Below are 26,026 nucleotides of genomic sequence, written 5' to 3'. Positions count from 1 at the left end.
AAATCGTATATTAATTACTAGACAGTGGATTTTTATGCGAAATCAAAATTTACTGCATCAATTGCAACGAACGCGAGCCAAATGAAATTTTCTTTGTCTTTAACAAGTTAACTGCCACGTCAGTCACATATGACTGACAGTGATTTTTGACTGGGTTTAGAGATTCATTTTCATTATAATATATCCAGACAAACCGAATTTTATTGGAGTCTTTCGAATTCAAAGGGGTTAACACAGCATCCGCTATAATACATTTTAAATTTCTAGTTTTGGTTTCATTAATTAAATTACTCCGATTTTGTCAGAATCTCTGGGGTTGATATTTGGCACTTAACGTGTTAATAATTATAATTCGTTCGAGATAAAATATTTACTGTACCTGCTTTAGCCTGTTTGGTGGCGTTCTCGATGCTCTCGATCAAACACTTCACCGACAGCCTCGAGTCCTGCCTGGAAATGTTCGCTTTTCGTCGAGCAGCTATCTCCTGTTGCACGCTGGTCAACACGCACTGTTGAGTCTCGGTCGGAGTGCTAGCAGGCCTCTGCGGCGGCTGTTGTATCACTTTCTGATTAGCTGGAAACATTGCCAGAATGTTGACACCGTCTACTGGACCCGACCGTCGATCGAGAAAACGAAAAGAAAAGCAATAAGCACTATGTATTACATATAATCAAAAGATAAGCACAAATATAACGAGATAAAAAAGGAATAAAGGAAATAACAGAAAATAGAAACGCTAGAACAAAACTCATTCGAGTCTTCGGATTCTTAACGTAGAGTTTATATATACCAGTTCTGTATTTACACACCGACTTGTATACCAATGCACGGTACGACCAGGGACAAAAACATAAAGCAAATAAATAAATATATATATATATACATATATATGTACATATATACATATATACATACATATATTCCAGAATAAGAAGGACAACACTAGAGAACGTGTGTGGTGATGGTTACTGATTTGAAACAACGTGAGGTGGTAAGAGATAGGACCTAGAAGAGTTGTTGAGGCTAGAAACGAGAAGGGTGTACTTCGGTGGTGTGTCATTTGCTAGAGTATAAGAAACCAGGACAGACAATATGGGATCGAATTCTGCGATGCAAGCAACCACGTTTTTCACACTACTGGCCGACTTACGGTCGCGTTTTGTACCTATTTGCCGGCCTGGTCTCAGTTCCACGTCTTCAATAATCGTCTCAAATTTTTCTCTTAAAGACGACGTCCTCCCTATCAGAGTCTTTTCCTTGCCGCTGAACAAGGAATCGTTCTGACCGCCTTTGCCATTCGGGCTTACGTGCGCGTCGCTCTCGGGCGACTGTTTCTCATCAGAAATCGCAGAGTCAGTTACAACTTGTTCCACAGTTGATTCGTCGGACTCGGACAGATTAGTGTTCAAAAACTGTATACGTTTCAACCTATTCGCTTCGCATAGACTCAAGCTCTTTGCCTTCTGCGACTCACTCGATATTTTCTGAGTTGGAGATGACGAGTCCGAGTCATCTCGACTATTCTCCTTCGAGTACAAATTAATTTCTTCCGGCGTTGTTGGTGAGTCGAGCGGAGATCTAGGTAAGTTTTCCAAGGAAGATAGAATAGCTACAGTTTTCTCTTTTCGAGTGGTTTCTGTGTTAGTCTTCTTCGTATCCGAATTCCTATATAAGTAAGATTCGACTGGTACACTCTGCGGTCTCAAATACGATTGGTCTGTCTTATTCCTGTAATGTATGGCACTTTTCTTAACATTATCGTAATCGTTGAGCAGCAATTCTTCATCGCTTTTCGATTTCCCATGCAGGTCGATGTTCTCCAGTGAAACGGAATAACTTTTATTCCACAATTTAGTCCTGGAGATATTGCTCTTCGGAACGGTGTCCAAAATTGAGATTTCACCGCCAGTGTTGGGCTCAGTCTTGTTCGGAAGTAACTTGCGCTTTTTATTGAGGAAACCATCGCTGTTGAACTTTTCCTCCGACTTGGTAATCGCATCGAATTCCTCGGACAAGTTCTCCTTGTCCCTTTCGAGCTCTGGGTTACTCAACGTCGGAGATTCTTGTTCCGCGATATTGTTGGTTCTTCGAGTACACTCTTGCAACACCTTCCTCATCCCCGGGTCCACCTCAAACTTCAAATCGTCTAACGCGTTCTCCACGCCGGAGAAAACGTAATTCATAGGAACGTAAAATTTGCTATTCGAGATACTAATGCCGTAGGAGTCCATCCCCATGTTCTGAATACCTTTTATATCGTTCAACAAGGATGATTTCGCAGCTGAGCTAGTTACGTTCGATTTCGGATGATCCTCTGAACACTTCAACAATTCGTCGGACCTCTTACTATCGTCCGTGCGATTCTGTAAGACGCGCGAATCCTCTAAACCGTTTAGGACCGTGTCCAGATCGAAGGCAGGACAGAATTCGATTTCTTTGCCAGAGATTAGCTTGTCGTCCAATTGAATCGGTTCCTTGGAACCCGTTAATCGAGCGTGATCGTGCGATTCCGTGTTTAAACGAATTACTTCGGGAGCGACCGAGTCCTCGGGCTCTTCGGGTTCCGAGTTTTTATCCGTGTGACACGGATCCGGGTCGTTCGACGTGTAACTACTCAACGTACCCTTCTTAGAGTCGTGCCGTTTCTTAACTATAGTGCGGCCTCGTTTCAATATATTGCTCGCAGGCTTGCGACTACTTCTGATCGTGCTACCACCGTATGTCTTACATTGAGGGACTGGAGTGCTGGCTGTCATCCGAATGAAAGTTGGAAAAAAAAAAACAGACAACAGATATTGCATTAATTAATACTCCGGCTCAGTCGGCGACGAACAAAAAGAAAATTATAAACTGGAATACGCTGTACGCTTCCCTAAGAGCATGTTAAAAAAAAAAAATAAACGTCTGTCCGTCGAGAACAAAGTCTCTGTTCGGGACCGTGTGGCCTCACTTACCTTTGTTGAGCTTGTCGAGCTGAGCCTCCAGCGCTCTGAGCTTGTCCCGCTGCGCCTTGTTTTCCATCACGACCCGCTCCAGCTCACTCTGAGCCTCGGTCTTGAAGTCGTTCGCGACTCTCACGGTCATCAACAGGTCCGTTTGGAACTGCTCCCACTCGACGACTTCCTCTTGCCTCAACTTCCGCTCCTCAGCCAAGGCTCTCTCCAACTCGTACTGTCTCGATTGAGCCTCGCGTTCCCTTCGTTGCGCCTCATTCAATGCAGCTTTCAGCTCTCTTTTATCTTCTAAATGCCTCTGACATTGCGCCTGCAATTCCGCCAGGGAATCTCTAACGAGCTGCAACTCGGTGCTCACGGACAACCGTTCGTCTTTCAGTTGGTCCAGTCGGTACTCTAAGTCGTCAATGGCCGATTTCGCGTTGTTGCGGGCTACCTACAAGATACACCCGACGTCAGTACCTATCCCCGTTCAAAGAATCTACTAATTACTACAGTTATAATTTGTACTTTGTGTTCCTCTTGAAGCTGAGAGAATTGATCCTTAAGCCGATCGTGGTCGCAATGAGAGCGAGCCAGTTGCTCTTGAAGAGCCGCTGCCTGCGTCTCTAATGTGTCTTTCTCCCTCCTCGCAGCGTCCAACAGCTCGTCAGCCTCGCTCTTGCTCTCCACCTGTCTGGACTGTTCCAACTCCTCAATCTTCGCCCGGGCGTTCTCCAGCAAGGTAGCTAGCCTACTAATCTCTATGCTCCTGTTCGCCCCCTCCTGTCTGGCCTCCGCCAACTCCATGTCCAATTGCTTTCGTTCATTGCTAGCTACCTCTACAGTCGACTCCAACAGGTGAACGCACTTTGTTAGACGCTCCGTTTCCGTAGCACTAACCTCCGCAGCAGCTCGAAGAACCTTCAGCTCCGACGTCAACTCTTCCTGCTTCTGTAGCAGCGACTCTCGTTCTTCTTGAGCACTCTGTGATCAATGAATCTAGTCAGTACGCTGCTTTACGCGTCGTGCTAACACAATTTTAGCTGTCAGTGTGCATACCTTTAAAAGATCTACCAGCTTCTGCTCCCTCTCCGTGTTATACCCTTTAGAAGGCTCTTGAGGCTGTTCCTCCCTTAAAAGCAGGCCCTGCAACGTGTCCACCTTCGATCGCGAGTCTTCCAGCTTCTCTGTTTGCCTGCACAACGATTCCAGGAGCACATCCTTCTCCTCCGTCAACCTTTCATTGTCGGCTTGCAGCTCCGTAAGCTGTGCCTGCAAGATGAAACCAAAGAATGATTGTTTACGCTTTGTTACCAGACACATCGACGTTTGTGTGACCTAAAGTCTTACTTGTAAGTCGCTCAATTCTTGTATCGTTGCTTGCAGCTCCTCGTTCGTCGAATAATGTGTCTCCTCCATTTGCAATATCCTATCTTGCAGACATGCGACAGAAACCTCCGATACAGAACTGGAAGAGTGTTTGTCCCAATCCGGGGTGGTACACTGAGTGCTGTCATGGGGCATTGACGTGATAGGGGTAGTAGCTTCATCTTGAGGTATAGCTATGGATGCCGGCGCAGAGTTGTGTAGTCTAGACGCATCCAACAACAGCTGTTGCTTCTCCGAATCGGACAATGGAGAGTGAGCTACGTCTCTGAGCCTCGCACGAAGAGTCTCGTTCTCCTCTGTCAGACGTTCTAACTCCAAGCTGTGCTGCTCCTACGTTACACAGCAAAAAATACAAATAATTACTTTGCCAACTTAATTCCTTACAAGCTACGCATTATATTCTCATTACGATGTGGAAGAGAAGCGTGAAAACGTGAACACGTTCGGAAATTTCTCTTTGAAGTTTTATTTACGTTGGAGCGGGAAAAAAAAGGACACACGATGTCTAGAGAATCGCTTATGTAAAAGAGAACATGGAGGCCGACTAGACTCTAATTACTCGGGCCAAACGATACAGGGAAACACGATATGCTCAGTCGCACGGTGTACCGTGACAATACCGAGAAATCGTTCGCCGATTCAAGGCGAGCGATTTTTCCACGATCCCGACCAGAAACCCGGCCGATAAATGTCACTGATCGAGGTTAGGTCTGTAAACCGTTACCGCGACCGTTTCGCTAAACGTTCGAGAGGCCAGGCAGACAGCCGTGCACTCACGATTCCCCGTGCGAACGTAAACAATTTCGAAAGCAAGATGACCCTTGTCGTTTACCGTGGACGAAGAGAGACAACGTTTTTTCATAGCGTTCGCGGTCGTTTCGCTTCACAAGCTTTCCCTTCCTTCGTAAACATCCCCACGCTTCGCGCCCTCTGCCTCAACTTCGAGTACGCGGGACTTCGACGCTAACCTTCTAGGGCCGGCATTTCTCCATGAAATATTGTTTTACTTTTAAATATATACATTATAGAAACATGTTTGAAATCTTCGTCGCCAATCCGATTCGATATTCCACGATAAGGGGATAAATGCGTACACTCTCAAGCTTAATAGTTGATCCAAATCAAATATGAATCGATAAAAAATCAAAACACAGAGTTCCCTTATCGACCGATCGATAAACATTCAAATGGTTCCACGAACGATTACGAGAGCTGGTGCTTGTATTTTCTTTCGCCGGAGGCTATAATACAAAGCCTGTTTACAAACGTTTCTACGCTTTTTTTATTTCCTGTCTGAGCCGCGAATCGATAAGCGAGATCACTGAAGCGACGATAATAAAAAGAGGAAAGGAAGAATATTTCAGATACATCAGTCGTCCCAGATAGCAAAGTCCAGAGACGACAAATTTTTGAAAAAATGCCAGAGGCACAAGTCACAACAATAAAAACAAATAAATAAATATGTTGACCAATTTAAACATAAAAATAACATGTTTCAATCCCGTTGTATGAAATTACAAGAAATCATTTAACACGTTGACTGCCATGTCACCCATATGTGGGTGACGGAATTATTTGCTCAGGTTTTAAAATGAATCTTTACGTTGATATATTCATTGCACTAAATTTGATTAGGATCTATAAAATTCAAGAAAGTTGGAGGACTACTCAATATCGTACATTTAATTTTTTTCAATTTTTATTTCATTAACACACGCAGGAAATTCATATTATTATTCATTTAAAAATCGTTTAACAATTTTTTTATGCATAAAAATAATTTTTTTTTCAACTTATTAATTTTATTGTTAAATTTAATTTTTTGTGACTAATTACCATTACATATGCATTAGTAACCAAATTTAGATTTTTGTACAAAAATTTGGCCATGGAGGCACTCTCTAAAGTGCCAAAAATCGAAAAATATTATATTAACTGTAAATGAGTGTGCAATAATAATTCTGTGTAATGGAAAGTGTTTACCAAGGAATATGCATTCTTTATACATTTAATAAAGTAGATTAATTTTTGTACACATTTTCAACGGTGGTTTTATTTGTTAATTGCATATAAAACTTCAAATTAACATAAAACAAAAACGGCAAAACATGTCCTGAGATTTATGCATATTCGGATACATTACTTATTATAGTTTAAGAATTTCATAGTTTTGTCTGACACTTTTTGCGACTCTCAATTTTATAAACTTTTTAAGAAGTGTCCATACCTTTCCTTTAGGATCTATCGTGGAAAATTTGTTATTTTCTTTTTAAATGTATTAGTTATATTGTTAAATTTAATTTTCTGTGAATAATTAACAATGAGTATACATTTGTAAATAAATTTGGTTGTAAAAAATTTTGCCATTTGTTCGCCACAGTTACAGTGGGGAATTTACTGGGAAAGTTCAATATTCGTGTATATCACGATATGAAATACATGTCTTTTGCAAAACATGCGTATTAGGATGGAAATTGTTAATAATAATCATATAATAACCATTTTTATGCATAATACAATTTTGCAATAATTATATATCAATCATTTTTATGTATTCTTAATTTGTTTTTAATATATGTTTTATAACTATTGAAAAAGTAATAAGAATGTAAGGATAGATCGAGATGTGCAAGATCACGAGAGTCAATGATTTTGGGTCGCAATCAAAGTACTGAGAATGTCTCGGATAGCGAATAGCGTTTTGTTAAGTTTATTCATTTTATTCACTAGTATTATAATTTGTTTAAGTTTATTATTGTTAATTTTCCATATGGTTCATTTATTATTAATTTTGTTCTAAACTTGTTAGTTTTTAAAAATAAATTTGCTAATTTTTAATAATAAATTTTTTTTCTAAAAAATTTTTTTTTTTGTTAAAATTAGTAACTATATTGATAAATATAATTGTGCGTAAAAACTTTCCTCTATATATACATTAATAACCAAACTACGAGAAGTGCCTCGCCGATCCTTACAGACCTAACTATGGCCTGAACGGAACGGCAAGTAAAATCGGGCTGGGCACTTAACGTGTTAAATAACTTGGTTTTATTTCATGGAATTTTTGATGTTTCAAGTTTGGCAGTCAAAGTGTTAAAGCCTACAGGAGGGGAAAGCAGAATCCAAGTACCTAACTCCCCCCATATCTGAAAAATAGGTTCAACAAAATAAGCCTGTAGAGTTGACCCTGTAAGGAGAGCTGAGGTGTACAGGGTGTATAAAAATTATATGTCACGACCACCGTAGCGTGATTCTAGACCTCTGGATCGGTGGAAATCCGTTTAAAAAATGCACCGCAAAATTCACCTTGACCTTGGAAATCAAGGTCAAAGTGTCGAAAAATTTTCTTTTATTGTATCGTATAGTACTCATCACTCACATTTTTCGTTACTTTGACCTTAATTATCGAGGTAAAAATGAATTTTGCGGTGCATTTTTTCCATAGATCTCCACCGATCCGTAGGTGTGGAATTACGCTATGATGATCGTGACATATAATTTTTATACACCCTGTACTGGTAACCCCTGGGCGGCAGAAGTATACATCTAGCACTTGTCTCATAGCGAAAAAAGATCGTTCCCGCCAATAAAATGGACTCGGTATCACGGGCCGGAGACGATGAGATTACAGCCTCCGATTACGTAATGTCCGCTTTTCGTAATATCGCGCTCGGCTCGAGAGGAAATAAAGAAAAAGAACACGGATCACCCACGTTCGCCTTGGATCTCGGCAGTCGCTCGACGACGGTTCGAAACCGCCCTCGATATCGACGGTGACTCCCCCGTGTTTGTTTTCCTTGTAAGGTCGACGATATTACGCGACATCGGGGATAGAGGATTCAGGTGGGAGGATCGAGTTCGAACCACGCGCGGACACCGAACAGAGAGGGGAGCTAGACGCGGAACAAACGGGCATTGAAGTCTCTCTGGCGTAACTCCCTAGGCTCCTCCGATCAATTATCAGACTTACGTAAAATACGAATCTGCTAAATGTCTATGTTGTTAATTCCTATTGAATTCAAATGAAATTCTACTTTACTGTAGTCAATATTCAGCCATTGGAAAATGCATGGGTGTACAATAAATAGATGAATTTTCGCTTTCGTCGAAGAAGTTCCAATCGTTGTAATCGTCAAATAAATTGCACACGAGTGGGGCGCCAATAAATATGACTGTACACATTATTCAAAATATTCTCGATATTATTAAATTCCCTCGTATGTAATAAATTGCTGAACATTTAAATATCGCGCGTGGTATTACATCAGTTTGATATCCATAAAGTAAAAAGAAATCGTATAGAATGGAAATATTCTAGGTCGGTAGAAATGTTTGGTTTCCGAGTGCATATACAGTAACGAGCAAAACTGAGTCTACACTATTTGAAGCAACATAACTTTTTAAAAATTACATCAAATGACTTGAATGTTATTGAGAAGTTAGAAGGATTAGTTTATTAGACGAGGTGTCAAAAATTTGAATTGGTCGGAATCACAAAAGAAATAGTAAAAGTTGTTTTTTTCAGCTTTTTTATCTGAGCCTGTATTGAAAATTTAAAGAATCTATTTTGGTTAATTCGTTTACGAGTTATAAACGCTTAAAAGTGGAAAAATTGCCATTTTTCACGATTTTCAACTTAAACTCGCACTTTTAATCGTTTATAACTCGTAAACGAATTAACCAATATCGGTGAAATTTTCAGCATGGATATAATTTATTCGAGCGAATCAAATACATTCTTTAAATTTTCAATACAGGCTCAGATAAAAAAGCTGAAAAAACCAACTTTTACTATTTCTTTTGCGATTCCGACCAATTCATATTTTTTTCAAAAAGTTTTTACATCTCGTCTAATAAACTAATCCTTCTAACTTCTCAATAACATTCAAGTGATTTGATCTAATTTTCAAAAAGTTATGTTGCTTCAAATAGTGTACTCAGTTTTGCTCGTTACTGTAGCTCCGAGTGCAAAGGGTTGATAGGCTAAAAGCTGTTTTAACTCGCACCAAGTCATTTTTGTCAAGAACGCGTAAGTCAGCAAAATGCGGTGTAGCGATGACGTTTTTATGGCATTCTCCTAGCCAGGGTGACGTTTTTGTTTAGGTTAGGGTGATGTTGGTTTGCGATCGAGGGCGGCCGGATTCGCCAGGCTACCCTTCAGGTTGTTCTACGGGATTTACCTTGATCGAAGTGAGTTCGGCTTGCAGCTCGCGCAGATTCTGAGCGTCGCAGGACGCCTCTCTCAGATTGGACTCGAGCCGACCGCGTTCCTTGCGCAACACTTCGATCTCACGCTCAAGCTCCTGCATCCTGGACCCCTTGGCGGGTCCCTTCGAGTTGTAGTTTCCCTTCGGGTTCCCTTTCGAGCCTTCCTTACCGAGGGAGCCCCAGTTCCCCACGGGAGGGTTCTCGTTCTTTGCTTCGAGCGAGGAGGCGCTGGCAGCCTGTCGGAGCGGAACGTGCTGTTGCTCCTGTTGTTGTTGTTGCTGCTGCTGCTGCGGCTGCGTCGGTTGCTGCTGCTGCTGCTGCTGTGGCTGCGCCGGTTGGTTTTGTTGTCCTCTGCGAAACAGCGATTTGAACTTCATCATGGTCGACCGTCACCGTTTCACTGGGCACTCAATCGTAAATTCATTATTCCGATACACACACCGGAGGAAGGGGGTGGGGGGGAGGGATAGATCACGAGGGAGTCGTCGTCGATGACACACCGGAGTCCTTTGCTCTCGGTCACGCTCGCTCGAGAAACATTATTCGAGAGGACGCAGAAGCACACGTCCCGAGAAACTGTCCGACGGCGTTCGATTCTCGTGGACGAGGGCAGGACGCGCGAAACGCGATCCCGGTCGATAAGAGACTCATCTCAGAATCCATCCCGGCTGGCTCGCTCGGCCGATAACTGTCAGGACGATTCCTACGAACGATCGCTATCACACAGGATTTTCTCCGTCTACAGAGAAAAGAAGAAAGAGAGTCACTTTCACGACAGAGAGAGAAAAAAAAGAATATCTTTCGAAGTCGCTGGGGGTGGGGCGAGCGGAGATGATCGGCCACCGAAGACGAAGAAGATACACGCGAGACGCCGCGCCGCGACCTCGAGCCACTTTCGTCCCGGCTTCGAGGTTCCTCTCGGAGTCACTGAACGCAGGAGGAAGATGCTGGTCCACTAGGATCCACCGAGGACGAGGGATCAACTAGGTCCCGTTTCCATTTCAGCATCCGACACTACACGCACACCGACCACTTGTTGCATTCGACGCGGCCGATCTACACGATCTACGGCCGCGCGGCCGCCTCTCGCGCTCGTCACGTAGTCGTAGCCCGTTCAGGAAACGTTCTCTCCTGACCGAGTGCCGAGTCGGTCATTTCATGGGAAAACGACACTCGCTCGAAGAAACCAATCGACCACAGGAATCACTCGAACGCGTCGAGCGATCGAGACAGGTTCGCGATCGACGGTGCCCGATCCGAGCCATTCATTTTCGACGGACAACGGAGAACGTCACGGCCGAGACACGATCGTTTCACTTTCAGAGGATCGAGCGAACCAGGCGCGAGAGGAACGAACGAAAGAGGACGATGCTCAACCCCCGAGGATGCATCGGTAACTGAACGCGAAACGACGAAACTCGAGAGACTACCCCCCACCACGGACGCTACCCCCACCACGCTGTCGTGACAGTAGGCGCAGGGCTGTACGACGATGAGGCCCCTTTCGGGCGACCCTCGAATTAATTGGGAGATGGATGTAGAACATTTTTCTCCCATAAATATTCGGACACTAGGTACAACTAACTTTATGATTTAATAATTCGTTTGTTGATAAAGCAATCGCCCTGGAAATTGTTTTTAGCAATAAAACATTTATTAAGGATGATAAACATGTATAATTTATTTGAAAAATATACATACGTTTCGTAATAAAAATTATTAAACGAAATAATGGACCATATGTGGCTCACAAAAATATTCGGACACGTATTATATTTCTCTGGCAATCGCCTTCTGGGGACGCGATATTCGAAGATCGGGAAAACGTTTGTTTATAAACAGATTCTCGTGGACCATTAGATGTCCATGCTACCTCACTGCTGTCAGTAGTAACCGTGAATTCGTTCAAAATGGGTCGCAAAGGAAAGAATACGAGTTTCGATGTGCGACAGCTTGTAATTTTTCATCGAGAAAAAGGAAAAACCTATCGCGAAATTAGTGCAATGCTTCGTATAACTAAGAGTACTGCTGCAGATATCTGTCGACGATTTTATATTGAGAATCGCATTGATTCTATTCCGCAAACTGGAATACCAAGTCTCTTATGTACGAGGGAGAAAAGCAAAATTATTCGGAAAGTGAAAAAAAAATCCGCGCTTAAGTGTTCCAAAACTAGTTAGTGAACTATTAGGAGAAAGCTCCAAAAATGTTTCAGCCGAAACAGTTCGGAGAGTGCTGAGGCAAGCTGGTTACAATGGAAGAGTAGCTAGAAAGAAACCATTTATCAACGAAAAGAATAAACGAAAAACCTTTGCAAGAGAGCTAATTTCTAAGGCTGAGACATGGTGGAAGGATGTCATATTTGCTGATGAAAGCAAATTCAATCTGTACAATTCCGACGGAAGAACTATGGTGCGGCGGAAAGCGAATAAAGAGTTTAATTTTGAAAATACAAGAGGTACAGTGAAACACGGCGGAGGCAGCGTAATGGTCTGGGTTGCATTTCGTCATATGGAGTCGGTAACCTAGTGCTTATTGACGGTATCATGGACAAAAATCATTATTTAAATATACTCAAAAATAATTTAATTCAAAGTGCTGAAAAGATGGGGCTTAATAATACTTCTAAGTTTTACCAAGACAACGACCCCAAGCACAAGTCACGTATTGTGCAAGAATTTGTATTATACCGCTGCCCCAAAATTCTTCATTCGCCGCCCCAATCACCGGACCTTAATCCTATCGAGAATTTATGGGATGAATTGGAAAGAAAAATTCGAAAAACCCCAATTACATCGATAGCTGAATTAAAACAAAGACTTGCAACTGAGTGGTCGAATATAACTGTTGAATATTTTTAAAAAATTACAAACAATATGCCAAACAGGTTAAGACATGTTCTTAAACAAAATGTTGTCCGAATATTTTTGTGAGCCAAAAATGGTACATTATTTCTTTTACTAATTTTTATTATGGAATTTATGTATATTTTTCAAATAAATTATTTATGTTTATCAACATTAATAGATCTTTTATTGCTAGAAACAATTCCCGGGACGATTGCTTTATTAACAAAGGAATTATCAAGTTGTAAAGTTAGTTATAGCTAGTGTCCGAATAATTTGGGAGTCACTGTATTTCTTTATAAGTGAAACCGTGTGCCAGAAAATTGACTCGTCCCTCTCATGTACAGTGATTCCAACTAATATTGGCACACTCTTAAAAATCGCATAACATTGTCAATATTGGAGTATACGAAATTGTACTTTTTAAATTTTTAATATAAGCCCGCATAAAAAAGTTGCAAAATACAGCTGTTAGTACATTCTCTGCAATTTCGACCAATTGTAATTTTAATCAAACATTTTTTTCACGTTGTGTAAGCGAACCAATTGTTCCAACTTCTCAAAAAAATTCAAGTAATATACTCCAATATTGACAATGTTATGCGATTTTTAAGAGTGTGCCAATATTAATTGGAGTCACTGTAGCACATATGATTCTACATAAAATCTTGATCTCGTTTTATGTTAAATAGATATTCGGATTTGCGGAGCACTAAAGCGACTATTTTACATCAATTATAAAAATAACGGGACGTTTATCAAAATTTTTAGCCATTACTTTTTAATAATATGTATCCAGAAAAATAAATTTCTCTCTCAATTTCAGTCTCAATAATCGTGAATTAAAAATATCAGAACGCGTCCCGTGAACCTGGTGTTAATAATTCATCGCTTTTTCTAGTCCCGGGTAACGTAAGAACGAAAAATAATAAAATGTCCACGCTCTGGAATGCTTGGTGATCGGAATGGGGGATGAGGGTAAGTCCCAGGGGTTCCCAGAACAGCGGGGAAGTTCACAGCTGAACATTTTTGACGCACTACGAATGAACGATGAGGGAAAAATACGTTGATATTGTAACGACGGCGAGACGAAGCCTGGTCCATTTGGAAGATGGGTTTCCGGCATTCCAACGGTCCTCGTGGATCGTTATCGACCTACGAGGAAAGATGAGGGCCCATCGGGGGAGGCTAGTTTTCATCCGATCGAGGAAGTGAAATTTCTCTTACGCAAGATTCTGCCGGGTTTCTCCAATCGGAGCAAAGACTCTTTCCGTTCTCCTCGATAAGAGGATATATCTCGGAGAAAATTCAGAACAGAATAGTTCGTCAGCTGGGAGCGTACGAATGTGGAAAGTCGTGCAGCTTTAACGGTCATAAAAATCTGCTTGGCAGTCTTTTTAACGATGGAAAGCATTTTACAGGAGAGTGTACTTTCGTAGAAGGCTGAATGCCCACGAAGTAGCCGATTCTCCGCCTAGCCGTTCGATGTGTTGAGAGAGAGGACCCACGGGGCCCCACAGTGGTCCAAAATCGCTGAAACGTGGCCAAAACCCCGGAATTGCTTGAAAATTTCTCGTTGAAAATTTCAAGGTCACTGATTACGATTCTGGACTTAAAATGTCTAAAAACAAAATGGCCGACCCAATACGGCGGACGAGAATTTGAAAAAATGATTTCACTTCAACGGAAAATGGTGATACGTAGTTTCCGGGGTTCACAACGGCGGTATCTCCAACGAAAAATTCATTTTCGAGGTTTTGGCCACGTTTTGTCGATTTAGGATCACCGCGGCGGCTCGTTCGAAGGCACGAGGGGTCCAGAGAACCAGCGTTTCGTGAAGTCGGTGGGCATTCGATTGGGCCGGTGATGCGGCTCGATCGTTCGTCTCGTTGGTCGATTTTTCAGCCGACCGAGCAGAGCAGCAGAGAGAGAAAGAGAGAGAGAGAGAAGAAACGCAGAGAATGAAGAGAAAGAGGGATAATTGCCGCGGGAGAGCTGGTGGGGCTTTAAGACAGCCTGTGCATCCCGGCCCCGGCCCCTGGTCCCGAGTCCCGGCACTCTGGGAACGAGTACATACTCCGCGGAGGATGGAGGATGGTCAGACAAGCGCCGAGGCTGGGGAAGGGAAGTAGAAGCTGCTTAAGGAGGCCACGGAATCTGCAGACGTCTCACCGTCGACCAGTTTTCTCATACGGTCGACATATGGTATGTACCCGGTGGCCAGAACTTCTCCGGGACACTCGACTACCTGCTACGAGTCGAGTCTCGCTGTTTCAGGGACGATACACGACCGCTCCGACCCCCTACAAAACACATTCTCTTAGCTATTTCTCCTGTCTCGTTAACTTCGCATTCCTGCTTAGCAGAGACACATTCCTGAGCTATAAGGATGGCAAACCTTGGCCCCGAGTTTTAGAAGATTTTGTTACTTTGTGCCACAGCTTTAGGGAACCTTATGCTTTGGTCCAGATGATGTACGGGACTTTATGCTTCGATCCTGAGTCCTGACTCTCAGGAGCAACGTTGCCAGACTGCGTGTATTCCCCTCTACCACTAAATCTGACTCGATTCTCCTCCAGCGACACTCTGTACGAGCGGATACGCGATGTCACATTATTCCCATTACGAGGAGAATCGAGCCACGTTTAGTGGTAGAGGGCGAAGCATTTCGAGGGGAATACGCATCGTCTGGTAACTCATGAGTTAGAGCGAAACGGTGGTAACTGCAGCTTGACCGTTGATATCAACGTTCAATCTTTGCTACACACCCATTGAGAACGCGATAAGATAAGCCTCAGTGTTTACAAGCCTCGCCGGACTGTGAATCTGTGAATAAAGCATTTCAGAGAACGTCGCTTTATCAGAAATTCTTCATTGATGATGCTCGATACCATTTCGGTACGCCTGGCTAAATAGGGGCAAGATGAAATTGCCTTTGGGACTCTGGAATCTGGAGAGACCAGTGTCACGACTGCATCGGCTACCTGATCTGCTAGAGATCTAAGAATCTGGAATCATTGGAAGGCTGTTAGATAATTTGTCACCCGAATGCACCACTTATTATGTACCCGCCACTTATGGTAGGAAAAGAACCTGGAACGATCTTGATGCAAATCCCAAATACTTCGAAATTGGATCTTAATTGTAATTTTTCCAGCGATCCAGTGGGTTCTACGAACGATCGAGTATACCGGGTGACCCGGGACAAGACGATCATCGAAGATCAGGAGGGGGGGATGCTAGAGGAATCGACGGATAGGCAAAATCCGATTCCCGGTGGTGCAACGCGACACCGTAGGCGATTCCACGAGGAGGGAAACGACGCCGGCACTAACTTGCAGGCGCGAATGGCTGCCGATACACCTGATCGCGCCGCGTCATAATCTAACAGGCTCGTAAAGCCGGCTTGTTCGCCGTAATGGGTCCCGTGTTCGCGACACTATCGCTGCAGTTGCAGTTGCAGTTGCAGTCGCGGTGTGCACACAGGGACGCTGTGCTGCACGTGTACGCTCGCAGAACCGGTATGCAGCGTCGCGCTTTTTCCACGGGTTTAGCGGAAATATGAGTCTGCCCGGCGCACTGCGGGCCGGAATCGCGAAAAGATGGACAAAATTCATGTCTCTGTTAATTGTACGTTATTAATTAGCAATCAATGTAATTTAAAATTACATACAGAACGGTTTTAAGGGATTTTTTGGAGTCGTAAACTCTAATTCTGGTATTACTTATTTGCTAGAATGAGAACTGCCTTTATTAACCCTTAGCATTCGAACGGCGACTGTAAGGCGCCACTAAAAATTCCTGTATCATTATTCAAAATATTTTTTACATTATTAAATTTGTTTGTATTTAATAAATTAGTAAACATTTCAGTACTGTACGAGTAAATTGCACCATTTTCGTATGTATAGCATGAAAAAATATGTATAGAAGGATAATATTCTAGGTCGGAAGAAATGTTTCGTTTTAGAGTTAAAATGGCTTCGAGTGCAAAGGGTTAAAACTACCCTTACAAGGGATGTCTTGATCTAGGAAATTAAAACTTGACTAGTTGAGTTCGACTGTGATTTTAAGCAATTAATGTCTAATGGATGTGCTCTTGCAAAATAAATAGTTGAAGACGTAATGTTAACGAAGGTTACGATTTTTACTGTGAATTTGACACGCCTAAACGAATTTTAAATGAACATAGGCTTAAATGAAAAGCTCTCGCTTTTCCGAAAAGACCTATTTCATGGTATGAAAATTTTGGAATTAATTCCGCCTATTTTGCAGAAACGGCCCACTGTGCGACGTTCCTCGTCATCGGGAGTATCTTTGGACCGGAGGCGGGCGCGGTTCAACGTCGGTGAAAAAATAAGACCAAGGTCTAAATGCGCGCTCCGACGGATAACGAGTCCGAAATATCGTCGAAACCGACCCGCTCCGGACAAGACCCGGGATCATAGGACTCTCTGTTCATAATGGAGTCATTGTACTGGGTGTTGCGAAAGTCTCCGGCGCGGCGCGGCGCGGCCGCGGCGTGCTCCTCTTTTTCTCGTTGTTCGATGAATCATCGCGGCCAGCCTAAAAACGAGAACTGTTAGAATAGCGTCTCTCTGTTCCAGCCAGAAGACCGATGTAGATTAGGTGTACGAGGAAGAGGGTTACCTTTCTGACCGGCTGGGGTCAGGGACCCTGGGCCTAACTGGGCAAGGTCGCCACTCTCTAGCAAGAGAGCTTACGAGCTCAGATCACTGGAAGCTGATTAGCCGAGTGTTATGGGATTCGCTGCACTGCTTCCCGGTTTACAAATTAAATTATTAGCAACAAGAGAGTTGAAAGAAGAAAGGTCTTGAACTAGCAGACGACTGCAATTTGCACACACAGCAATTCAATCCCGAGTCTTCGGATCACGAGTCCGAGTGTATTCTTGGTTCGGTAATCAACATTCAAGGCGAGCTGTCTCGCTGTCTCATCAAATCATTCTACTACAGATCCCCTAATTGTTCGGGACAACGTATGATTACGTTAGTATTTTCTGTGTGCGCGCGCGCGCGTTTACTCGCGGCTCGAACGCCGGATAAATATCAATGGCGGTGTAGACTGATCGATGCATGCTACTATTTATGTCTGACCAGCGTTATTCATACCTCGATTAATATTCCACGCGGCCATCTATGCAACAGTCGTACGCGAGCCTGCTGCTGCGTTCTTAGACTCGTTTCAAACCGTTCCTGCTCTAAAGAAGCCATCCCAGGTTGATCAATGATCACAATACCTGGCCACATATAAACCGCTCATTTGCGGAGGAGAATTGATAGCTAAATATCTAGGCAGCCAGGTAGCTAATTAGGTAGCTAATACTTATTGGCAGAATTCTGGACAATGGCCCGTGCACTCAGAAAGCAAATGCACCAGCGGTAAAAATCAAAGACACAGTTTGGGAGCTTCTCTATCGGCAGGACTCCAACAGAGCCACTCAGGGATCACCGTCCCTGAATGAATGAAAGCACGTTAAGAAGTCAGACGAGCATCGTGTCGAGCATTGGTCGGAGTCCGGGCTGGAAGGCCTTTGAATAAGGGCAAAGTCAATTGAGAGTTGGTCGCGGGCACCAGAGAAAATAGGGATTAAAAGAACGGGGCAGCATGACGTCAGCCGCGCCGTTCGAGCGCAACGACTCACGGTCTCTCCTCTGATTAACGCTGCTTTAATAATTTATCTAGCCTCCGGAACGCGTCGAAAACTCGACCGCGAGCCTCCTTCCGCTGTTTATTTGCGCAAACGATCATCGTTTGCACTGTGACAAACGTCGAGGCAAACACCGATTAGAGAGGCCTCTCCTACAACAGAAGTTAGGATATCTTAGTCGAATTTCGGTGAAACGCTGTCGAAGTCTATCGAGAATTGGTAGATCAGGACTTGTGTAGGTTCGAATTCCTCGGCGGATTCCTTCGCAGAAATTCTTTATCTGAGTCAGCGCGCACGACACACCTGGCGATAACCGTATCTTCTTCTCTTTCGGAGATAATGGCGGCCGTGTGCAGCTCTTCCAAAGAGTTTCCCGAGGTCTCTAGACCCGGATAAGTCGGTCCGAATGTTCGACGGTCACGACATCGCGGCGAAAGTGTATTCTGGCGTCAGCCTTGATCCCATTCACAGCCTCTTCGCACTCTATTTTAATAACTCCTCTCCTCTCCTCTTTCCATCCCGATATTTCTGTGGGACGATACCGTGCGCTTTTCGCACGGTTTCATCGGTGCCGGCTGTTAGGCTCGCGAACGCTTAGACGCTAATAGTCCATTAGATCCGACGATACGTTTACGACGGTGTTCAATCTACCAAGCGCGGACACATTTTATCTCATAGTTAGAAGAGCGATGGGAACACCTAGAAAAAAAGAGACTTTGTAACACTCTGCTCCACAATTCGAGAAATCGCATCTTTGAACTCTCGTAACTTCCTTTATAAAAATCGTACAGCAATATGCCTGGGCTCCTTTTAAAGGGCGGAGTCTATACTTTGAGGCTCCTGAAGCTGATCTTCCCAAAGACCCTTTTTGGTAAAAAAAATATCCGAACGAGAAGCTGACTTAAACTGTACTGTTATTCTCTCGGAATTTCACAAACTCATAGTATTCACAGACTTCATAGCGAGAAGTCTACTGTTTACAATGACTATTCAGAAATTGATCTACGACTGTTTTTACACAAAGTTATAGCGGAGTTGTTAACGAGTTATTCGTTAGCAGATGCTTGGAGCATCGAATACAAGAAGCTCGCAGTTGATGGCGTCAGCCAAGGGGGAGCCGTGTCCCATAAGGATCGTGACAGCGTGAGCGACGGGATGGCACGGATCAAATTCGGTGGCGGCTCACCGTCACCCGTGGAGCCGTTCCAAGACAGTTCCAAACGGAGTTAGCGCGGCGCATCGGGTCGCTCATTGACTTCTGATTCACTGAGTATGTAGGTCGTTCGACGCCGCGCCGAGTGCCGCGCCGGTCTCATTGTCAGAGTGGGTCGTCGGTCTACTCGGTCTGCCGAGAGAGCGGTCGCCAGCACTCCGGGCTCCGCGAGAACCGGCGTGCTCGACCTCTAATTAAGTAACAAGAAGAGCAGACGTCGTTAAGCCGAGGAGACACGTGCGCGCTATGCGGACACAGAAACGCGTAGCTGTCGAGTCCCCGAGACCACTTGCATCCTATCTGATCCTGATCATCTTTGGTCCCGGGCTCACGCGTCGGGAAGCTAAACGTTCAACGACGAAAAGTATTGTGTGCTACTTTGAAAGGCGTACCTGCAGAACAGCTAATCTATCCTTCTATTTCGATGTCATAAACTTCGTTTTAACACTTCGACTGCCGAACTAGAAACCTCAAAAATTCCACAAAATCAAAGTAAGTTATTGAATAAAATAAAAATTTAAAAAATTAAATGTATGATATTGAGTAGTCCTCCAACTTTCTTGCATTTTACAGACCCTAATCAAAATTGGTGCAATGAATATATTAACGTAAAAATTCATTTTAAAATCTAGAAAAATATTTCCGTCACCCACATATGGGTGACATGGCAGTCAATGTGTTAATCGAAGTAACAAACATCATAACATGTTTTACTGATTGGTTTAAGTTGTTTCACTCATTTACAATACATTCATCGATAACGCCACAATTTCATAATCTACATAGGCTAGCAAAGCTAAATTGTACGATGATAAAGCAAGTTCTGAAGTAGAAGAGAGAAAACAGTTCGGATCGCGAACAGTTAAACAATTTTTTCCTTTGCATGAAAGTGGGGGTCTCCGAAATTATCGGAATCAGTGCGTAGGTAGCTGTTCCACAAGTTCACCCGGTCAGAGACTGTGCCATCTTCCAAGCTCCGAAGAAGAGCTTTCCTATGTCCCTGAAACAGCAGAGGTCGACCAAGCTGAGAGATCACAGTAGAAGAAATCGTGATGTAGGTGAAGAAGATGGTGGCACCTCGATCAGGTAACAGTCGCGTGAAGATCACGCTTATCAATGAAGCGTTACATCAGCTCGAGGTAATATAGCCTTAGCTCGCAGCGCTAGTTAGATTAACGAGCAACGAATCGGTGGATGAAGTCACCGGGACATATCTCTCCCCGCCGACCAATTGACGTCGTTTAATCCATCTGGCCGTTGGTTCGCGACGGTTAGGTGGTTTTTCGAGGAGGCTGGCCCGCTCGAAAGGGAGATGTCTCGTTCGCGATGAAACTCGTGGAAGAACTCCCCGGTCGATAGAATCGACCGTGGACCGTGCTGGGGAGAAAGTGGTTGGCGCACGAGGCTTCGAAACGCGCTACTGGACTTCCACTTTTCTAGGTCGAGCGAATCTAGAAAATGCAACGGATGACCGGCACGAGAGAGCTTGTAATTAACGGTGGCGGTAATTGGAAACGGTTGCGACGGACGTCTTCCTCGGAGAAAGAATACTTGTCTCCCAGCGTAGTGAGAATTTGATTTCTGCTATTTCTTCTGTCTTTTTTTGCTTCAAGGTACACGTAAGGATTGAACTGGTGTGCATTTTTCTGGAGAAACGTGATCGCGTCAGTCGGCCAAATACGCGCGACGTCCAACTCACCTTATTAGCGGGTCCCCTATCCTCGGCAGGTGTCCGTCGCTAGCATGCTTCGCTTTCCTGCTCGCTGGCCTTTTCGGGCTGAAAAGCGACGTGATCGCGTCCCTTTTTCTCCCAGCACCGGACGCCGGCCTTGATTCCGACTTGGATCTGAAATCCACAGCGAGACAGATCACCGTTAACCGCCGTTCGATAGAAATCTTGGGACTCGTGGCCGGCTCAAGGCCACGCCACGCTTTGCTCTGGTATGCGCACCTGAGCTACTATAATACGCGATCGTCGAATAGTCGCCGCGACATGCCTTGTGTCGCTGCAACTATTTATACAATTGGCGTAACGCGATTAATACTGCAGGCGCAGTTGAAATAATACAGCGCTGAATTATTATACCAGGACCATTGTAATAAGTACAATTCGAATAGTTGTGCCACGATGCGCCACTGCAATTATATGGACAATTGGCGTAACGCAATTAATGCAGCAGGCGTGGTTTAAATCATCCAGCGCTGAATTATTACAGTAGGTATGGATGAATCATTGCGGTAGATATAATTGAATTATAGAGATCGTATGGTAGCGATCGCAATAAAAATAGCGAGCTAATATTGGTACAAATGCTACGATGGATTGCATGGGCAGTATAGTAGGCGCGGTATAGTATCGCATTGCGTAACATCTCCGGCGAAGACGTAATGCGGAAGATAAAGTGGTTGTAAATAACGTAACACCGTGGCTAAGACAGTAGCTGGAGCGATGGGTTTAAAATCTTTCTCAACAAAGAAAACGATTAGCATTTTTTGTTCGCTGTTTACTGGCTGTCTCGACGGCCATTGTGAAAAATCATCGTACGAGTAACACATAGTAAGAGGCTGCGTTGAATATTCATGAGCCTCGGAGAACAACGTCGTTAGATTCTCGAAGAAAAACTGCGACGCGAACAACCCGACTCGGTGTAAGATTGTTCACCGCGTAGGCGGATCAACCTTTTTACTCGCGCGTCGAGCCGGTTGCATAAGTCAAGGGGCACGCGGTAACGCACCGTTCCGTGTGTATCGAATTCGACGGGTTCTCTCGTTCTCTGACAACTAGCGGCGATAAAACCAGTGACGATAGTTGCCGGTTGTACTGGATTACGCCGAGCGTTCGTTCGGAAACATGGAACACCAGTTTTAACGGTTTTATCGCGGCGAACGATTGCGATATAAATCGAGAAGCTGCGAGTTGATGAGGTCAGCGTTACAGCTGACCGCTGGTCAATGCCCCCTGTCATTCGATACGTCTACTACCGACGATCTCGTAAATCGGATCGATTTCACGTCGTAAATACTGTATATAATATTCCCAATATTCTACAAATGTACTGCTTTTTGCTAAAAAGAAAGAAGAAATTAGTTTTGCTCTATCCAATTAATCCCCCACTCTAATTTTAGTTCCCGTAGCAAGCACAGAATGCGCACAATTTTCATTCGATACGTCTGACGATAATCAACGAATTTCGTAGAGAAAAATGTAGGAAAAAAATTAGGGGACACCCGGGTTTGAACCGGGGACCTCTCGATCTGCAGTCGAATGCTCTACCACTGAGCTATATCCCCGATGTTCGTCTCGCCCCCCAATTTCTATAGCATTCGACCAATTATTCAATCGAATATTTACTTCGCCGGCAGTTGTTAAAATTTAAATCGTGCATTGTTAGAAATCGAAGTTTGTATTACTACAGGTACAACGGGAAAGTCAACGACCGTTTCGCGCGGAGAAAGCAACGCCAATGGCAGTGACAAGGAGATAACGGAATTTCTGGAAATTAAATTGTACGACCGGTTTCTGTGTACGTGACAGAAGAGGCGAACCTTGCTCGAGTATGCCAATTACGATTGCAATCGCCATCCCGTTTTCGATTCCTGGGAAATTCAAACGTAACATCGATAACTGTTGTCGTACCGTCAAACTGTGATCGTGGCGTCATCTACCGGTAATCGATTAATTCTCTACCACGGTCAGTATCTGATGGTAACATCGAAGTCCTACTTTATCATGCGAGGGTAAAACAGAAACCTGCGCAGAGAACGCTCATCAGACAGGAATGTCTGGATGTCAGGTCTAAAAGTAAATTTTCTTTCCTTCCCTAAATTATGCGAAATAATTAATTTCTCTTTCTCAAACAAACAATTTTATTATGCTGTAGGTTCTGATCCATGATAAGGAATGAGTTCATCGTAGGAGATAATATTTTGTGAATGACAAATTGATTAACGATACGATCTTTTGTGTGGTGTTACACAAAAGTGAAATCATGATTGCGATAATAAAATACATAAAAAGTATCCGAACAAATTTAGATGTGTTAGAATCCAATTGCTAGACATCGTTAGCCAACCAAAACAAACAGATATAAGATAAGCCGATTCATAGAGTTTCGCAACACACATACGCATTGGAGCGAGAAAAAAAAAGAGTGAATAGTCCAGGTCTTCTATTTCTCTGTTTACGGCGCAAACGAATAACTTACCGAGTGTTAGCGGACTTGTTCGCGATCTGTACTGATCCTGTCGCCCGTTTAGAGGATATCCGCCCGCCCGATTCCGCGGGCATTCCGCTTCGAGCCTGAAAGAGACAAATTTCAATTGTTAGAAACTGATATTAAGGAAACAGGCATGCGATTTATCCTAACGATCTCGACGATTTCACTCGGTGGATAATGAAGGATCCGCGCGAACGGTATACATATAGGAGAAGCGACGAAACCGCAACCGTGACATCCTTGAGAGGATATCTTCTTTTACTAGAGCATAATTCGATCTGTTTTTGCGGCTAGAAACGAAACATGCGGCAAATAATTATAGAAACGAAGGACGTCACTCGGAAACGGGAGACCGCGACCGGTGCGTTGCGACGTAGGTGGAGGTGTGCACCTATGCCGGAATCACGGGAATAGACGGATCGGCTAGAAATATATCGTGGACAAGGACAGGGTCCCGTGTTTCGGCTGTACGGCCGTACCGTGGATCCTCCTAAAACGTCCAGTAATTGCCGGATCATTTTAGCGGTGACGGCACACGCTGATGATTCACGAGAATTGAGGAACCGAACTAAATCTCTCGGCTACGCTGAACACATCCGACCATTATCCTAACACTGTACCACAGTCGTACGGGCTTAGAATTGTTCGCGGACGCGGTCTAACTGATACTGCACGAGTGCACATAAAGATGATGGAATTTCAGGTGGCGCGTGATAAGAAACGGATCGCTCGCGATAAGTCCAATACATATAGTCATATAGATAGATACACGCTCGAGAACATGTCATTCGCAGAGAAGACAGATGACATTTCTCGGCGAGGCTTTTCGGGTGCAACCGGTGCCCTTTCCGAATTATTTTCTCGTCGTTAGGATTGTAATCGTCGACTGATTGCAGATTGGTCCAGAATTATTCGAGTTCCGGCGCAATTGATTAAACGACCTATTCATACAATTTCGTAATGTTCCCTGGCGAGGGAGCGAGCAACATAGTTGGACCAGTGTTTGAATAATTCCAGGCACGAAAAGTGCGGCGATCGTGCTGCAGCAATGCTGAACGAGCGATTTTCAGCGAGGCTCGATCAGAAGGGTACGCGACCCGTATACGTAGTTGTAAAGGTTCATCGAACCCTAGCCCCGCTCGTACGGGTTCTCGGCCAATAATAAAGATGCATGCCCAGTACGTAACTACGTTCTGTACATACGTACGTAAGTACCACCCTGCACTCGTGCCTCGCTCAAACACAGCGCACGCTAAACCACTATACACAGGTGATACAGAACTCCGTGATGGAAATCAGAATACCATGAGGATCTGCAATTCCGTCTCAGGCCACTACCCGACCAAATTACAGATTTTAAATGATACACTATCGCGAGCCCCTTGCGGAAGGCAATCCTACGGGCATTGGTACAATTTTCCTCAAACGAGACAGTCATTTGCGTAATATGAGTATGACAGTCACATGCGTAATTTTTCTGACAATTAACACTTTCGCTACCACCATCGGGTGACGTCCTCAATCTCACAGCAAATTGATTCTATCCATCAATTGGCTGTTTAAAATCGCAACAAACAGCATGGTATTCAGAGAACATATTTCATAAAGAAGGTACATGCGTTGTATTTGGTAAAATATTTTTTAACAATTGTGCTGCGCCAGAAGGAAGCTTGAAAATCTTCTTATAATTATAATAATAACAAAAAATCTTAGTTTTTGAAAAATTATGGAACAATTGTCGGTGGATAATGTGTTAACGTGAAAGGTATACAGTAAAAGAAATGCTGCTAGCGAACGTGTTAAAATGTACGAAAATATAGAAACGCAAACGTTTCGAATCATAGACAACAAAAGAGAAAATTCTAGTCGTTGTAGATGTAAAGAAAGTGCAAGGTGTTAAGGACGGAGAAACTCGAAATGCATCGGAGCCGTTCCCCATCCGTGCGGCAAGTGGTTCTGAAAATGATTCTGACGATAGAAAATTTCGTTAACGGTGTGCGCGCGGCGCGGCGCGGCGTCGTTATGCTCGGCGAACATCTCTGTTTTCCGGCAGCAGAGGTGAACGGTTTCCAGCGCACGGTGTGCAGGCCAGGGAAGCGTCGAAGGCAACGGTAATTCATAATCAAACGGGTAAACGAACCGTGCGCTCGCAGAAGAATTAATAAACGTGCGCGTAGAACCGCTTGCGCCTTCATGCTGCTGCCGTGATACATAACGATACAAGATACATCCATTGCGCGAGGATCTGTGCACGCACAGCCTGTGCACACCGCGTGCACACACGACCGGTTACTCACGGCTGATTGTGAGCCGCGCGCTCGCGATGGGAACTGGAATTCCTCCTGGTGCGGATCGTTCCTCGAATCGCGCGCTCTCTTACATAATTGGCGAACTGACAAATTCCCCGATTCACGAGCACGTGAATTTCGAATGCGACACAGTCCGCTTGCACGTTCGTTACGGGGCAGTACGCACTGCAGGCTCGGCGACACGTTGACTCCCGAACAATCATCCCCCAAAAATCACAGAAAATCGAAGTAATTTA

The 26,026-nt window shown here is 44.0% G+C and overlaps 1 protein-coding gene and 1 non-coding gene across 9 annotated transcripts in view; both read right to left on the bottom strand.

Moving 5' to 3' along the window:
• The window catches only part of LOC143358769 (cytospin-A), a 31,122-nt gene that overhangs the window by 2,355 nt on the left and 2,741 nt on the right, over positions 1-26,026 (bottom strand). For 2 of the 8 annotated variants that reach the window (XM_076796193.1, XM_076796194.1), the window contains 9 exons: positions 23,470-23,564; positions 20,964-21,110; positions 9,507-9,885; positions 4,288-4,656; positions 3,997-4,209; positions 3,466-3,921; positions 2,956-3,391; positions 1,167-2,750; positions 380-604 (listed from right to left, as the gene is read on the bottom strand). In XM_076796193.1, coding sequence (XP_076652308.1) covers positions 380-604; positions 1,167-2,750; positions 2,956-3,391; positions 3,466-3,921; positions 3,997-4,209; positions 4,288-4,656; positions 9,507-9,885; positions 20,964-21,110; positions 23,470-23,552 — 3,892 coding nt within the window. In that variant the 5' untranslated portion in view covers positions 23,553-23,564. Of the gene's footprint in view, positions 1-379; positions 605-1,151; positions 2,751-2,955; positions 3,392-3,465; positions 3,922-3,996; positions 4,210-4,287; positions 4,657-5,158; positions 5,328-9,506; positions 9,886-20,963; positions 21,111-23,469; positions 23,565-23,960; positions 24,015-26,026 lie in introns of those variants that run through there. The other 6 variants (XM_076796191.1, XM_076796190.1, XM_076796192.1 and 3 more) reach the window with 6 other exon arrangements.
• On the bottom strand, positions 22,484-22,555 carry Trnac-gca (transfer RNA cysteine (anticodon GCA)). The gene has a single exon. It is a non-coding gene; the product is annotated as a tRNA-Cys (tRNA).

This window comes from Halictus rubicundus, chromosome 11, assembly GCF_050948215.1.
Source record: "Halictus rubicundus isolate RS-2024b chromosome 11, iyHalRubi1_principal, whole genome shotgun sequence".
Lineage (NCBI taxonomy): Eukaryota > Metazoa > Arthropoda > Insecta > Hymenoptera > Halictidae > Halictus > Halictus rubicundus.
This window is presented reverse-complemented; position numbering and strand designations above follow the sequence as displayed.